General features: G+C 56.6%; 1 protein-coding gene across 2 annotated transcripts in view; it reads right to left on the reverse strand.

Annotated features, from left to right (window-relative positions):
- Positions 1–4,100, reverse strand: part of MGAT5B (alpha-1,6-mannosylglycoprotein 6-beta-N-acetylglucosaminyltransferase B) — a 70,689-nt gene extending 66,589 nt beyond the window's left edge. For both annotated transcript variants that reach the window (XM_075518784.1, XM_075518785.1), the window contains exon 1: positions 4,033–4,100. In XM_075518784.1, the coding sequence (XP_075374899.1) occupies positions 4,033–4,100 (68 nt within the window). The remainder of the gene's footprint in view (positions 1–4,032) is intronic.
- Positions 4,101–15,942: the final 11,842 nt, after the last annotated feature.

Genomic DNA, 15,942 nt, shown 5'->3' on the forward strand with positions numbered 1-15,942 from the left:
TTCATTCTCACCCCTCCTATTGACAATATCTTCATCATTATGCAAGACCTTGTTTACACATTTTAATCTTCATAATTACACTCTGGCAAGGAGTGAAACACCAAGAAGAAAGAAAAAGAGGAAGGAAAGAAAAAGAGGAAGGAAAGAAAGATTCAAAGGTGATCTGTGCTCTAGCATCTCATTAGGAGACAAAATCTTTTTGACTGGATTACAGAGAGAGTGGGGAAGATGCAGCATGCTTTTTTCCTAAGAAAAGAGGAATCAGAGCCTAACCAGAATTAATGTGCCTAGGAGAGAAGCGGATCCAGCCCAGCAGCAGTGCTCCAGGGAGCAGGGAGGTTGCAGGGATGGGCTCTCAGCCTGAGGACCCCATCTCTTTTACTTTATGCTGATCTTCTCCAGGTGAATAAAAAGCTTAGCCCAGCCTTAACTGCCTGGAAACTCCTTGTGCAGAAAACAAACACAATGAAGTAGGTAAAACATATCAGAGCCCAGATCTTCCAAACCACCCATCAGATGCACTGGGTCCTCTGCCCCCAAAACCATGTCTCACTTGCTGAAGACCATGGAGCTCCAATGACCAAGTGACATCTACTCTGCGCGCTGGCTTTGCCTATCGTCACACGTCACGTTTAGTTCATCGCCTGGGCATGGTTCTGGTGCCAAGTCCCGCTTCACATCCTCCCCAAACTGAAATGTTCACAATTCTGGGTTTTGGCTTGGTGTCCAAAAGAGAAGGAAGCCAAATTCTCCGAGTCTTTAGTGAAAATTGGAAGTGATGCCCCAGTCATTGCAGATTTTGGCCCATGGAACTCAGAGGTGGATGCGGCCAGGAGGGTCTGAGCAATGAGCTGGGAGGTGATGGGGGGAGGAAGGTGTCCTGGTTTCAGCTGGGATAGAGTTAATTTTCTTCCTAGTAGCTGGTACAGTGCTGTGTTCTGGATTTTAGGATGAGAATAATGTTGATAACACACTGATGTTTTGGCTGTTGCTAAGTGGTGCTTACACTGGTCAAGGACTTTTCAGCTTCCCCTGCTCTGCCGGGTGCACAAGGAGCTGGGAGGGGGCACAGCCGGGACAGCTGACCCCCACTGGCCAAAGGGCTATTCCATCCCAGATGGCGTCATGCTCGGTATAGAAACTGGGGGGAGTTGGCCGTGGGGTAGCGGTCGCTGCTCGGGGACTGGCTGGGCATCGGTCGGCGGGTGGTGAGTGGTTGTATCACTGTTTTTTTTTTTCTCCTGGGTTTTGTTCCTCTCTCACTCTCCTGTTTTCCTTCTCATTACAATTTATTATTATTATTTTGTTCCAATTATTAAACTGTTCTTATCTCAACCCACGAGTTTTCTTACGTTTGCTCTTCTGATTCTCTCCCCCATCCCACCGGGGGGGAAGGTGAGCGAGCGGCTGTGTGGGGCTTAGTTGCTGGCTGGGGCTAAACCACAACAGAAGGCCAGCAGCACCCAGCGGGATGGGGCTGTGACACTGGGACTGTCTGTCCATGGTGCTGCATCACCCAGCTGGGACCTACGGGGACAATATTATGCAGGTGCACGGGGAACCCAAGGGCTACAGGGAAAGGTAATATCTTTTATTAGACAAGTTTTCAACACCCAAGTCTCTTGAACCCAAAAGCTGAGCCACAATTTCTAACAGCAGCGGCCAAGCTAATAAAAAGATGCTCCCTCTCCTGCAAATCTTGTTTTGCTCAGAGCCCAAAACCATTGCGGTGCTGCCAAAATGATGCTCAGCCACAGGAATCTTCCTCCACGAAGGGGACCACAGTGAATTCTCTTACTGGCCAATGTTATAGACACATGAAAAGCCTGGCTTTGGTTTCCAGCTGACAAACTTGCCTGAAATCCCCATGTTCTGCAAAACCAAGAGCTGGGTGAGCTGGACCAGGGCCCTCCTGGCCCCACGGTGAATTCTTGCCTGAATCCAGCACTGTCACAAATGAAACACCTTTTGCTGCTGAGACGAAGTCAGAGCCATCCTTGGACATTTCTACAAACGGTTTCTACACTGATTTGCTCTCTTTCCCCTTCCCATTTGCTGCAGGCGCTTTCACAGCTCAGGGCTTTGCATTGCTTTGCTAAGCATGTCTGGAGCATGATTAATGAAATGTTTTGGTGCAAAGGGTCAGGTTTCCTGTTCGCTGTTTGCTGATAGCACCACTGCCAGGAGTCTACATCAGGCAGGGGATCGCACCATGGGATTCCGTAGAGCAGCAAGGCTTTGCCCAGCCAGCAACAAGCACCCGATTTACAGGATCCAGCCTGACTGCCAGTATCTTCTCCCACTCCTGCAAGTCGTCCCTGATCCACATCAGCTGAGAACATGGGGTGCTGATTTTAGGGGAGCAGTGCTGATTTGCAGTGGGTTACAGCTGGAATGGGGCAGTGCCAACGCTTGCCCACGCTGGGCTGGGAGCGAGGCGACACAGGACGGTGACGTGGAGGGGTCAGGCTCAGCATGACACCAACGTGGAGGAGGCGCAGAGCTGGACGCTGCAGGACAGCTAGGAGAGGGTCCTGGGAATTTCTCCGCTTACACAGGGAAAGCCTGACTGGTTAACAACAGGGTAACCCTGCTGGTTCCAGTGGCACCCGTACTGGTCTGTACTGGTTTGAGAGCAGAAGCCAGCCCAGGGCACGCAGACAGGACTCGTGCAGGTGCTCCGCTCCGCTACAGACACCAGGGACCCTCCAGCCTGGTGCTCTCCTGCCATCACAAACCCCTTGTCCACACACATCCTCATCTCCAATGGGACTTCGTGACCACCCTGCGACTCAGTCCCTGCGCTCCCCCAGCCTGATCCCAGGTCACCGCTGAAGATGGGCTTCCCCTGCCCCAGAAGTGATGCCCAGGGCACAGGGGAGGGCAATGCTCAGGCCAGTCACTTCCTCATTACGGACTTCAAACCTACTCAACAAAGCAAATAGCCAAGCAAAGAGCATACCCCTGAGGCGCGTGTGTCCTTCCCACCTCTCCCGCCGTCATTCCCCACCCCACGCTCGGAGCAAGCCCGAGCCGTGGGGATCCTTCGTGCCCCTGCTCCGCCACCACTTTCCGACATCACCTTGGCCAAGTCCCCCAGCCCCAGGACACTGCTGCGGGATGCAGCCTCAGCAATCCCTCCAGGCAAGCGGTGCAGAGCCAGGCAACTCCAGGGGAGAGGCAGACAACATCCCCAAACCTGAGCACAAGCAAGTGGCACAAACGCAGCCCTGTTTTCCTTCCCAGCTCCGGGCAGTGGCCTGGGCTAAGCAAAAAGGCAGCAAGCAGATCCTTCTGGTGATCCCAGGCGATCCCTGGCCCCCAAACACAGCGGGGAGCTCTGGCAGCTGCCGGGCTAGGCTCACCCCACCCTGTGCTTCGCTCCCCGGCACTTTCCCCTTCTGTGGGTTTTTGGTCCCTCTCCCCATAGAAAAGCCAAGCAATTACCAGCGTCTCCCATGTGTCTCAAGCCTGGGAGCAACCAAAGCGCATCTCCAGTGAAATAAGGAAGCTGGAGAGCAAAGACTGGAGAGGGGAAGCGAATGTGTGGAGGCAAAAATGGGGAGAGTTATGCCAAGGGGAAAAAAACAATAGGTGGGCACAGGCATGCCGGAGCCAGAGGGTTTCAGGCTTGGATATCAACCCCAGCCCCGCTGCCAGTTCAGGGTGGGTTTCAAAATCCCCATCAGCACCAGCAGATTTAAACCAGAGGAACTGATTCCCCCGTGAGTACCAACATCTCTGAGGAAGATATTAAAAAAACAGAGGCAAACAGCCCTATAATTAACCCCCAGAAGACAGCGGCGTGACGAGCGAACGGGAGCCGCCAGACAGCGAGCGCTGCAGGACCAGCACGCTGACCTGCGGGCAAACTTGCCTGGATCCCTGACATCTTAATCTGCGCTCGATCCCCCCCCACGGCGAGCCACGGCCCCCCACGCAAAATGTGCTCCGACAACCGCTTCCCACCCCGCAGGGGCCGAGCGAGGCGGGGGGGAGGCGGGAGGAGGGACAAGAAAATAACAACTTTACCTAAAGGGTCTCAAGGTGACGAGGCATCTTCTGACCATTATCTTCCCATCCGCGTTGACTGTGATCATCGTTCAAAGTTGCGGGGGGAGCGGGGAGGGGGCGGCCCCCGCACCCCCCCTCCCTCCCCGAGGCAGCGAGCGGGGCTCAGCGGGCGGAGCGCGGGGCTCCGCGGGGGCGCATGGCGGGGCGCGGAGCGGGCGCGGAGCACCTCCCCGCCCGCCCTAGCCCTACCCGCTGCCGGCCGAGCCCATCGCCGGGCCGCTCCGCTCCGCGCAGCCCGTGCGGGGCGCCGCGCCCTGCCCCGCTCCGCTCCGCGCTGCTCCGCGCAGCCCCGCGGAGGCAGCTCCTCCCCGCACCGCCCCGCGGAGGCTGCGCCGGGCGCGGCGTGCCATCTAGCGGCAGCGCGGCCGCGGAGCGGGGGTGCCGGGGGGTCTTCCCGGGGCGGGGGTGCTGTGCGGAGGGCGGCTGCCCCCGGCGGGGAGAGGCATTTTGGGGCGAGGATGGCCGGTTCGCGGCGGGGAGGGCGGCCGCACCCCGGGGCAGGTGCCAGCCCCCGGCGCGGTGAGTTCCGGAGCCGGGGATGGCCCTTGTAGGGAAAAGGGGGGGGGGTGTCAAAGCAGAAACGCCGCCGTGCAGCCCCCGCGGGTGCTGTTTGTTTTTGGGGGCTGCGAGGAGCAGGGCAAGCCCTGCTTCTGGGGAAAAGGGGGGTCTGGAGTCAGGCTCTGACAGCACCGGCCTGCGGCTTTGCTTCCCCATCACCCTGTTTTCTTTCTGGGGGGTCACAGTCACGGCCCACAATGTCGCTTCCCAATGTCCCCGGGCACCCCCGGGTGCTGCCGAAAGGACCAGGGTGGCATGGAGGGGCTGGGGCAGGGAGGCAGAGAAGCATCCTTGGGAAGACAAAGAAGGGGCCATGAGAGCTGAGGCAGGAGAAGCAGCTGCTGAGCTCAGCAGAGGTGTTCCGGGCTCACACGTGAAAGGTGACAGGCACAAAAAGCCTCCCAAAGCTTGGGACGTAAAGGAGCCAAATGTGCACAGAGCCTGGAGGCACCCCGTTTCCAACCCCCACCCGAGGACGCCCAGCCGGCATGGGTGCACCCCACCAGCAGTGTGGGAGGGGATGCAACGCCCTGCGGGGTGAGCACAAAATTGCAGAGAGCTGGAAGGACACCGTTGTCCTCGGTGTGCATGTTTGGCCAGGCTCCAGGACAGGACCAGGCTCTTGTTTGGGGGGGCTATGGTGCAAACCAGGCCCCCTCGTGCCATGCTGGCCCCATGGCTGGCCATCCCTCTCTGTACTTGATACCTGCATGGGCACCATAAAGCATAGGGTGCCACAGGGGAAAAGTTGCCCCTTTGCCTTCCCGCCATGGGTGGGACGCTCTCCTCCCATGGTCTTTCCCAGCCCTTCTGCCATCCTGCTTCCTTCCCAGGCCAGAAATGTTCCTCCAACCCCACCAACCTGGCATGGCTCAACCATCTACTCTGCGAGTGCTGTGCAACTACAACGCCCTCCCAGCGCCAACCACCCCCTCTTTTATAAACTGATTGCGGGCTCCTTTGCTTGTGCAGAATCCCGTTGTTTTCCCATGAGGCTGATGAAGAGGAAATGCTGTATTATGACTGTTGTGATACCGTAACTCTGATTTCCATAGGGATCCCAGGCGCTCACTCTGCTTCCTTCTCCCTGATGTAAACCAGGGGTGGCTTCGGTCAGCAGAGCTCCAGGTAGCATATGCTGCAACAGCATCAGACACAGGTGAGCTCAGAGACAAAAGACAGCTGGAAATTTTCCACAAAACAGCACTTTCTTGCCATGAAACAGCACTTTTTGCCAAGAAGTGAGAAGAAAAACCATATCCTTTAGGGTTTCGTAAATACAAAAGGGTTTTTGTGTTCTTCCAGACTTTTCATGGGCAGAGGACAGGGAAAGAGTCATTGCCACACTGGGTCTGAGCAGGATAATACTGGGCTGAGGCAGATAGACACACAGACATGCTGAGGATTTGCAGAAAGGGTGGCTCAGAAGCAGCAGTCAGTGCTGTCAAGCCCAATTCAAACCCTTAGGTCAGCTCTCCCTGATCTTCAATACAGGCAGCCCAACATCTTGGCAAGGACATGCCACCCCGAAGCCCATCCCATGGGACCTTATGGACATGACCACGCAGACCCACTGGGCTGGACAGACACCTAACTCCAGCTGGGGTGCCTCAGTGCTTGCCATTTTAGGTGCAGTTGGGAGTCTTTTGGTGCATCTGGCCTTCTCTGGAAAAACCACCTGGTTATCTTAACCTGGCCTTTGGGAAAGGAGGGAAGCAGGAGACTAATGAAGGTGCTGTGGGCATCCTACCACCCCTGATCTCCTTGCTCCTGCCTGCTGCCTCCATTCCCAGCTCCTGCTCCTCTGACAGGAGACCCACCATCCCCATCTGAGCTGTAAAACCACCTTAAAACCTGGCGTTTCCCCACTTGCTGCTCTCGAGAGCACCGCTCCAGCAGCAGGAGGCAGAGCCTTTCGCTCTGAGCCCAGCTCAGCACGATGGGGCTGGAAACCTTCCTAATGAACATAAACACAAAACATGAAGTGGTCAACGGAGCAGCCAAATTGCTGCCTCCTGTGTGCCAGGAGCCAGCTGCGCCTTCCTGAGAGGCTGGGAGGAAAACCTGTCCTGGGGGATGCAGAGCAGGGAGCTACGAGAGCTCCAGCATGGGGTGAATTTGGCTGTGGGACGGGACCCCCCTCTCACCTCTGTAAGGATAGTGCCAAGGTCCCTCTGCATATCCCACAAGCTCCAGGTCATGCCAAGCGGCAGCTCTTCCCTGAGGCCAACGGCAGCACCGTTCCAGTAGGAAAAAGCCGGGGTACGGCGAGGAATGACACATTAATTTTGTAAGACTTAAGGGTGAGGGTCATGGCGGGGGAGAAGGGACCAGGGAGGCGATGGTGCCCCCCCCGTGCCTCTCTCCAGGGCTGGCCCCAGGCTGGATAAGGCCCCCATCAGCCCCCCAAGGGCCTGGCCATTTCTCGGGCAGGCAGAAGGCAGCTCAGCCACCTTGGCTTCCTCCAGGTGCCTGCTGCAGCACCAGCCAGCAAAAACTACAACATAAAATGCCAAAATCTGCTCTTGGCAATCCCCATTCAACAAGCTTTTATTTCGCCAGCACATTAGACGGCAACTGTCCATTACCCTGCACGGCAGCACACAGGCATTAGTGATGTTGTAACAGCCCTATTAGCAACGTGCAAAACCCCATAAACCCGGCGATCACCGGGGGAACTCCGACGTGCAGGGACACCTCCACAGCCAGGTAAGGGAGGGAGGGAGGCCACCAGAGCCCGCTGCTCTCCTTGCTGTAGGTCTCCTGCCTCTCGTTGCAGAACATCCAGCCCCATCCCAAGTCCATGAGGCCATGTGGGAGAGGGATTGTCTGGAGATGGGGAAAGGCACACCCCATACGCACAGCCTGGGAGGCTGCTGGGGTCGGCAGGGAGCAGCGATTGCACTCTCAGTGCTGGCCGGGGAGCCAGGCAGAGTTACCTCTGCTGCCCTCAACTCCTGCCAGTGCGAGCGCGGGCAGGATTCGTCACCCCATGGATAGAAATGTGGCGTTCGCTGGCCCCGCGGGGCCCTCGTCCCCGAGGAGAAGCGCTGCAGCAGACGGTCCCTTCCCTGTGCTGCCGCTCGAAACAAAAGCTTAATTAACTACCAGTTTGCTGTCTGTTTAGAGGGATAAATCTAAAATCCAAGGATGGTAATAAAGCGGTGAATTATCTTCTTCGGCAGCTGAGAAGCAATGGCCCCAAAAATCAATAGGCTGCAGTTATACGTACACACACACACGTGTACGTTTGTTATTATTACGAATCAGGCAGCAGCAGAGAATGGAGAGAACCAGTTCAGCAGTCGGCTGGTACAAAAGAAACCAGTTTTCCACCAGTTAGAGCCCCTGCCCAGCCAGAGGTAGACATGGATCATCTCCGGTACAGGCTCCAGACAGCCGCCTCTGCAGTCCTGCCTGTAACCCGGGGCAGAGCCACGGTTCCAGCTCCGACACCGGAGCATCCTCCAGCAGCCAGGACTCACCCTGTGCCGCTGGCCCAGCAAAAGACCTCAGGAATTTTCAACTGACCTTGAGTAACCATATTACCATGAGTCCCGAAGCTCCCTCACCTAGCCATCACTGGGCAGAACACGATGGTTTAGACCACCGCAACTGGAGAAAAGGGGTTATAAATGCAAGGTGGGCTGTAAACCACCGTCGGCAAAGCTTAAAATATCATATCCCTGTAAAGGGCACAGGCTGACAGTCATAGCTGCTCAGCTGCGGGCAGCACACACGTGGGCAGCTCCAGACAAGTCACAGTGACGGCATTTATGTTGGCTTTTGGTGAGCAATGCCTGAGTGCTGCCAGGGCTCCAAAGGCACCCCAGGATCCTCTAGAGAGTCTTTGCTCCAGCCCAGGACCCTTCTTCAATGCTTTCCAAAGCCTGGGGCTCAGACTCTGCTCATGTTTCTTCTTGGAGCCTCCTCTCAAGTGTCAAGTTACTGGGTCTTCATGGAAAAATAATGATCACAGAGGAGGAGAATCACAGCAAACCACAGAGCTGTAATGTGCTACGACAAGCTACTTTCTCAAGTTCTCCCCACACACAATTTTGCCCTTGAGATATGAAATACAGTTTGATTGCAGGAGCTGCAATGCCCAAATGCTTTGGGCATAAGATCACTTAGTCACAGTAACTTCTCCGTCCCCCTCAAGCAACATTGCTGGATACAAGGCACTCTTTATTGATATAAAACAACTTAGCTCTATCACTGCCTCAGCCTCAATTACTGCATTCACGCCTCTGTCCATCTCTGAAGCAACAAGGCGGAAAGGCTTCAAGCCTGGTACCGATCTCCCGCGCCAGCGAGCATCACCAGCCGCCCCGCCGGCGCGGAGCTGCCTGCCAGCACCGCAACGTGCTCTCCCTGTACCGGGGGCTCCCGCAGGCACCGAAGGGCTGCGATGCCCGTACAGGCAGCCCTGCTCCACCCCTGCAGTGCATCGAGGCTTTCTGCCTGTTCCCAGCCTTTCCGGGAACAGCAAAAACAGCCCTAAATTTGCTCATGTGTCAGCATTTGGAGAGGGCACCAGGCAGAGAGCGGGATGGCAGTGTCCTGAAGCCACCTTTGCACCCCCACCCACAGGGAGCCCAGGAGCCACGTGGGTCCCCAAGACTGCTGAAGGGGACCAAGAGAAACTGGGAGGGGCTGTGGCTGATGGGGCATCTCCGGCAGCAAACAGCACGGATGGCCTTGCAAGTGTTAAAGGCTCATCCACCGGCTTAGAGCCCCTGCGATTGCAGCCTCCAGAAGATGCAACATTTCCCTTCAAAGCTTGAAAACCCCAAGCGCTGCTCAGCTAAAAGGCAGCTGCAAGAGTGCCCGTGACGCTAGCCCGGGGGGTGTTTTACCCACCGCAAGGGTCCCTGGGGCTGTTCGCCGGTCCCTGGGGCTCTCTGCACGGCTGAGGTCTCTGGGGGTGCAGCGTAACCCCAGGCAGACGCTGATCTCTGTCCCTCCGTCCCTGGGACGGCAGCTGGGAGCCCAGCAGTGACGTACAGCACTTCGCACGGCTGAGAGGTCAGAGCCAGCGGCATCCCCCGGGCACAGATCGGGCAGGGTTAGAGGCTGGTTGCAGCCCTCAGCAGTCAGGCCCGGGCTCTCCCAGCTTGCCGTATCACTCCGTGCTGCTTGGGGAGCAGGAGGAGCATTGCAACCCTCACCGGGCTGCGGCTGCAATCACCACAGAGTGCTGCAGCCCACGGTGCTGGTAGCACAGCACAGGACGTACAGCTCTGGTGCTCGGGTACCTGCTGGAGGTGCATAGCCAGGTCAGGCGTAAAACATGGGATTCTACAGCTCCCATCAGCACAGGGCAGTGTCAGCACAGCCTTGCATGGGGAATTTGGGAAGCTCCTGCCCTTGCAAGCCTGTCAACACAGTGAATCCTTCATTTCCATTAGCTACTAATTCACTTACAGCAAAGGAAAATAATAGAGGTAAGGATCACTCCTCAGCTCCCAATAGGATTATGTGTTTTGAGAGCAGAAGGGAAGCTGAATTTCCCTTTCTCTTCTTGGAGAAAGAAATTAGTGCATTTTTTTTACAGTGTTAATTAAAACCAGCAATGACCCTGGCTTCACCAAGAAGAAAACACAAATGGTAAAAGGAAAGCCTGAACCAGCTTTATCGGTCAGAAAGGTTTCCTGACTGCCCTGCTGCAAAGGGAGATGCCCAGAGGAAATAAGAGCAGCAATTAAAAATTAAAGAGAGAAGCAGAGCCGTACAGCAGATTACCGAGATGTATTTGTATCGCTGCAGTGCATTAACAGGGCTGCAATTCCCCTGGGGGGAACTCCTGACACCCACGGGGAACAGAGGCTCCTGCAGTCGTGACAGCAGTGGGCAGCTCTGCCCAGCTCAAGTCCAGGCAGGGAAGGGGAAACAAAGAAGGGACCAAGCCCGGGGCAAAGGAGAGCAGCAGGGGAGAGCGGGTGGGAGATGCTGAACCACAGCTCCCAAGGGGAGAAGAACACCCTCCCTTTGGGTGAGGTTATTTGAGGCTAAACCCCCGCAGAGAGCCCTCGCCGGGAAGGGCACAAGGCAGCACGTTCTGGGTTGGATCCAGACACCTCCAAAAAAAAAAAAAAAAGTCAAGCCCGAAGGCTGGATCTATCCCTTTGCCGGGCAGACTTCTCAGAGCTGCCAGTTCAGGTTTGCCTCCTCCTCTGCCTTGCTGTCACACTCAGCTGAGCAGCGTTTTCCAGCCCGGCACCGTCCCGGGAGGACGCTCCATCTCTCAGCCACTGAATTAGCATCGAAAGGACATCGCGCAGGGGAGACCGCAAGAAAAATAGGCTGGAGGAGGCTCCCAGGCTGATTAGCACATTGCACTGAGCCCCTGCAGCAAGCGCTGCCTCCCCAGACGGGGGGTGTCCAGGGGCCACCGCTGCCCCGCCAGCCATCCCACTGAGGGCTTTGGATCTCCCGCGGCCCCAAGGCTCAGCCAAATGAGCTCACTGACCTGGTGGCATCAACACACGCGGTTTGGAGAGGCGTTTGAGCTCAAGGAAGAAGAAGGATGCAAAATGGTGCACCACGGGGCTGGGAAGAAGGGAGCGCTTATATCCCCCACGACAGCCTCCTGCGCGTTGCGTGGACTTATGCAGGGGCCAGGGTTCATATGGACACCCCAAAGGGAGCCTGGGCAGGACACTTACACCCCTTGCAACGCATATGGGGAGTCACCACAGTTAGCAGCGGGCTGCTGGAAGGTTTGCACCAGCATTAGCCAAATTAAGAGGGACAAGGCATGTCACACTTCAATTAAAGAAAATAAAGTCAGGGGTTAGGAGAGCAAGAACTCTCCAGCCTTTTAATTACTGCGGGAGAGCGGCCACTGCTGAACGGTGCTCGCAGCCCTTTCTGCTGGGGTTTGTAAGGAGTTTGCTGCCTCTGCCCCACGTACACGGCGTCCCCGAGCCCGGCAGCCGCAGTCCAAGCGCCCAAAGGGGAGCTGCGGGCACATGTCCCCGCGCCCCGTCCCTTGCATCCTGTCAGAGGGGAGAGAAGCGCCGTTGTCTCAGCCAAGGCAGCCCCCAAACGCTGCCATACCCCAGGCAAAACGCTTCTGCCAACACGCAAGCGCAGCTCTGCAGCCGGGCAGCGAGCGCATCCCTCCGCAACGGGAGCCGTACGTCTTCATTTCACATTTCATAAACCCGTCCCACTCCCTTGCTTATCCCTTGGCTAATGAAGCCCCGGCTTTCCACTGGCACTGCCTCGGCTGCCGCATCCCGGGCAGGCTGGGGAGATGCAGCGCTGCCATGCCCCACGCCAGCTCCCATTCCCCACACGCTGGCTGTCCCCAGGGAGGGAGGCAGGGAGGGTACAGAGCCCACGTCCTTATAACCGGGGAGGTGATACAGCCCCACCGGCAGCCGGGGCTCCACAAGCTCCCGCGTTGCTTATTGACGCACATCCATTATCCACGAACCGAGCGTTCACGCACGGCATCTCCACAACACTGGCCCCGGCATCGCACTCCCCTTATCTCACATTTCTCACAGATAACGGGGAAAAGGGCTCAGCCGCTGCTGCTGTTGGTCCCCAGGGGCTGGCAGGAGGAAATGGAGGAGGTGACGGTCTGACTGCGCCAGAGCCAGGCGGGAACGGCAGTGCTTCGCTCCAGTAACGGACTGAGCCTCAGCTCACTGGGAGAGCTGCATTTTGGGGATGCTTGGGATGCCTCTGTGCTGGCACCTGGGCACGGCAGGATCAGACCCCAAACAGGGTCCTCCGCTGTCCTGTTTTGGACACGGCTGGTGGGAGGGGGAGAGCAGGAGAGCCCAGCGTGGGCTGAGGCTCCCTGGGGTGCCCTCATTGCAGCGAGGACATTGGGAGCTCCCAGCTGGGTTTGGGGGTCCCTGCCTCCTGCTGGGCTTTCCTTCCAGTCACCCCTTCAGCAACCAGAGGGACAGACCCCCTCCCGGGCTCTGGATGCTGCCCAGGCCCATCTCTCATGGGGCTCGGCCAAACTACTGCACCCCAACAGTCCCAAAACTCACAGCAAGCACAGCAGGAGGACCACACCAAGCACAGCAGGAGGACCGCACCAAGCACAGCAGGAGGACCGCACCAAGCACAGCAGGAGGACCGCACCAAGCACAGCAGGAGGACCGCACCAAGCACAGCAGCCCAGCACTGGTGGAGGCAGATACAAGTACTGGGCACAGGCAGCTTTTGTTATCAAGCCCTTCTCTTAACACAAAGCACCTGGTAGACCCTGGGAGCCACCAGCACCTTCCTCACCCTCTCGGCCCCATCCAGAAAGCGATGTCGGCTCCAGGCACAGGGCACGGCCCCAGGAGCCGGGGGTGCTGAGGATTATCCAAGCACGGAGCAGCTGGGGGCTGAGGAGGAGGCACCAACCCGCAGACCTCTCCAGCCAGCACAGGGGGGATGCTCAAGGTGATTTCTTTGGGTGCCCGCCAGCCCTAGCTATGCTGAAGGCTGCTGCGTTGGGAGGCAGAAACTGGGAGAAGTCTCATTTTGCAGCCCCATGCCTGCCAAAAGACTTCAAAAATCACCCAGGAAATCATATATTGTCCTGACTTATTCAAATTCATAAAGCAACAATTGGAAAGCCCCCAGCTATGGGCTGAGATCATGCAATTAGACCATTAAAAAATAAACCTCTGAAACCCTCAGACATTTAAACCTGATAGGCCATATGAAGAAAAATGTTCACTTTTCATATACAATGAGGGGAAATCATTTTAGATTTTTATTATTATTATTTTAGAAGGGAAATAAGCATATTTCAATCCAGTCAAGAGTGAAATTGAGTTTAACAACAAAGCAATTTCTATTAGTGGAGACCCAGGAAAAAAAAATACGGATGAATAGAAAACTCAGAGAGAAATGTGTCAGACAATGGTGGAATTAGGAATTAAAAGCAACTTTGCTTTACTGCTGATAATATAAGCACATAATGATCTACCTCATTGCTAATGTGCTGCCTGCCCATATAAACACTGTAAAATCACAACAGCAGAAAAGATTGGGATAGAATTCTGCCCCCTCCCAGCAGGGAAGGGAAAGGGGTGCTGAGCTCTGCCAACCCCCATTAGGGCTGGTCCGCGTTCTAGAGAGCGCCTGGAGCAAGATCCAGGCCTTCGCATCCGCAGCAGGAACGTGCCTGCCTTTGTCGGGGCTGAAAACGGGGTGGCTTTCACCCCTGCTGAGCATCTGGGGGTGCCCTGCACAAAAATCAACCTCGCGGGCGTAAGGAGGGAGGCACGGGTGCCCTCCGCCCGGGGCTGCTCCTGCCTGCCCTCCGGCTGCCTGGACCGCGGGCAGCAACACCGGCAGCAACCTGGCAGGGCTGGCGTTCCCAGGAGGTACCTGCTGTTGGGAAAGGCTATCGAATCCCCCGGGTGTTCCCTGGCGTGGCTCTCCCCCTGCCCCTGCCGTCCGAGGTGACCGGTCCTCGCACGTGTCCGGGAGCCCGGGCTGAGCTTCCCGCGAGGGACGTGGAGCCGTTGCAGCCTGCTCCCCCAGCTCCAGCCCCAGTAATCTCCTTGGTGAATAATAACCTGTAATTAGCCGCTTCGTTTGCTTTGCTTTGGTGTGTGGCTTGCTTTCAGAACGGCCCCCTGCCCCTTCGCCCCAGCAGGGACAACAGAGAAGAGAGAAAGGTGTTTCTGCCTCCTGCAGCCTTGGTGCCCTGGGGTGGATGTGGCTGTCGTGGATGGAAGCTGGGAGAGAGGAGAGGAGAGGAGAGGAGAGGAGAGGAGAGGAGAGGAGAGGAGAGGAGAGGAGAGGAGAGGAGAGGAGAGGAGAGGAGAGGAGAGGAGAGGAGAGGAGAGGAGAGGAGAGGAGAGGAGAGGAGAGGAGAGGAGAGGAGAGGAGAGGAGAGGAGAGGAGAGGAGAGGAGAGGAGAGGAGAGGAGAGGAGAGGAGAGGAGAGGAGAGGAGAGGAGAGGAGAGGAGAGGAGAGGAGAGGAGAGGAGAGGAGAGGAGAGGAGAGGAGAGGAGAGGAGAGGAGAGGAGAGGAGAGGAGAGGAGAGGAGAGGACCCCCCCACGCCCACCACCTGCAACTGCGGGGTCCGAAGCGGGGGGTGCTCAGCAGGGACAGATGCACAGGGCAATGGATGGGCAGCATCCCTGCTCAGGAGAGAGGCAAGGGGAGGTCCTGAAGCTGGGCACACCTGCGTCACAGCCGCAGCCTGGACCTGCCAAAAACCACCCTCACGAACACCAGCTCCTGGCCAAATCCTGTCCTGCCACGCTGGTTGTGCATTTTCCTTCATCTCCCCATATGTCCTTTCCCATCGCACTCTTCTTCACCTCCTCTATTCGCTGCTCACGCTTTTGGAGACAGCACCCAGCTCTGACATGTCCCCCATATGTCCCCTGCCACCACTGAGCCGCAAGCGACCCCGAGGGTCCACGTCCCAGGGCTCACAGCGTCACCGCGGGTTCTCTCCAGGACGTGGGCAGATGCCAAGGTGTCATTGCTCCTCATCTTGAATCACCTCCATCGCCAAGGATCTAGGTCATTGGGTTAAAAATTGAAAGTTTGAATAGTCTAAAGTATCAAATCTTAAAGCAATTACACTGTCCTAAATCTTTATTGGCTTTAAAGATTAACTTCTCATCTCCAACGAGGCAGCTCCACTTGTTTCTCCTCAGCAGGGTTCACAATTTGAATATGGAGACAAAGGAATATTGATCACGCCGTGTATTACTAAATGGATTTTTTTACACCATTTTCTTTCATTTTTCTTTCTTTCTATTGTTCTTCTCCTATAGAAAAACCAGTGAAGGTGAACTGCTGTAGGAGCTGGAGATGGGGTCACCAGGCACTCCGTCACAGAGGCTGAGAGGAATGCAAAACTCAATTTCAAGCAAGTCCTGTTCCCTTTGAAGTCAATTAGGTGGCTCCCAAGGACCTTGGTTGAGAGGAGACAGACGGAGGCAATCGGGGGGAGAAGCAGTAAGTAAAAGAGCAGTAAAAGCACAGAGCAATTCCCTAAAATGCTGCTGATCCATCAGCTAAGAGGGTCTGTGAAGGAAGAAGGCTCTCGACACCTGATTTTTATACCAGCCCTCCACTCCCACCCCAGCAGAGCCTGGCCGGGGTGTGCTGCCAAAGCCACCCTGGCCGCAGGACCCCGATGCGGTGGGACAGCTGTGACACGGCACGCGGGGGCTTTCCCCTGGGGTCACATCCAGCCATGGGTTAGGGACCCAGACGTGTCCATTAGGGACGAGACCTCAGCCAGTCCCGGAGGGCACTTGTCCCCATCCCAGGGGGATTCCCCTTGCTTCAGGCTCAGAATCCCTCCAGCACCATGG

Source organism: Mycteria americana, chromosome 16, assembly GCF_035582795.1.
Source record: "Mycteria americana isolate JAX WOST 10 ecotype Jacksonville Zoo and Gardens chromosome 16, USCA_MyAme_1.0, whole genome shotgun sequence".
NCBI classification, from domain to species: Eukaryota; Metazoa; Chordata; class Aves; order Ciconiiformes; family Ciconiidae; genus Mycteria; species Mycteria americana.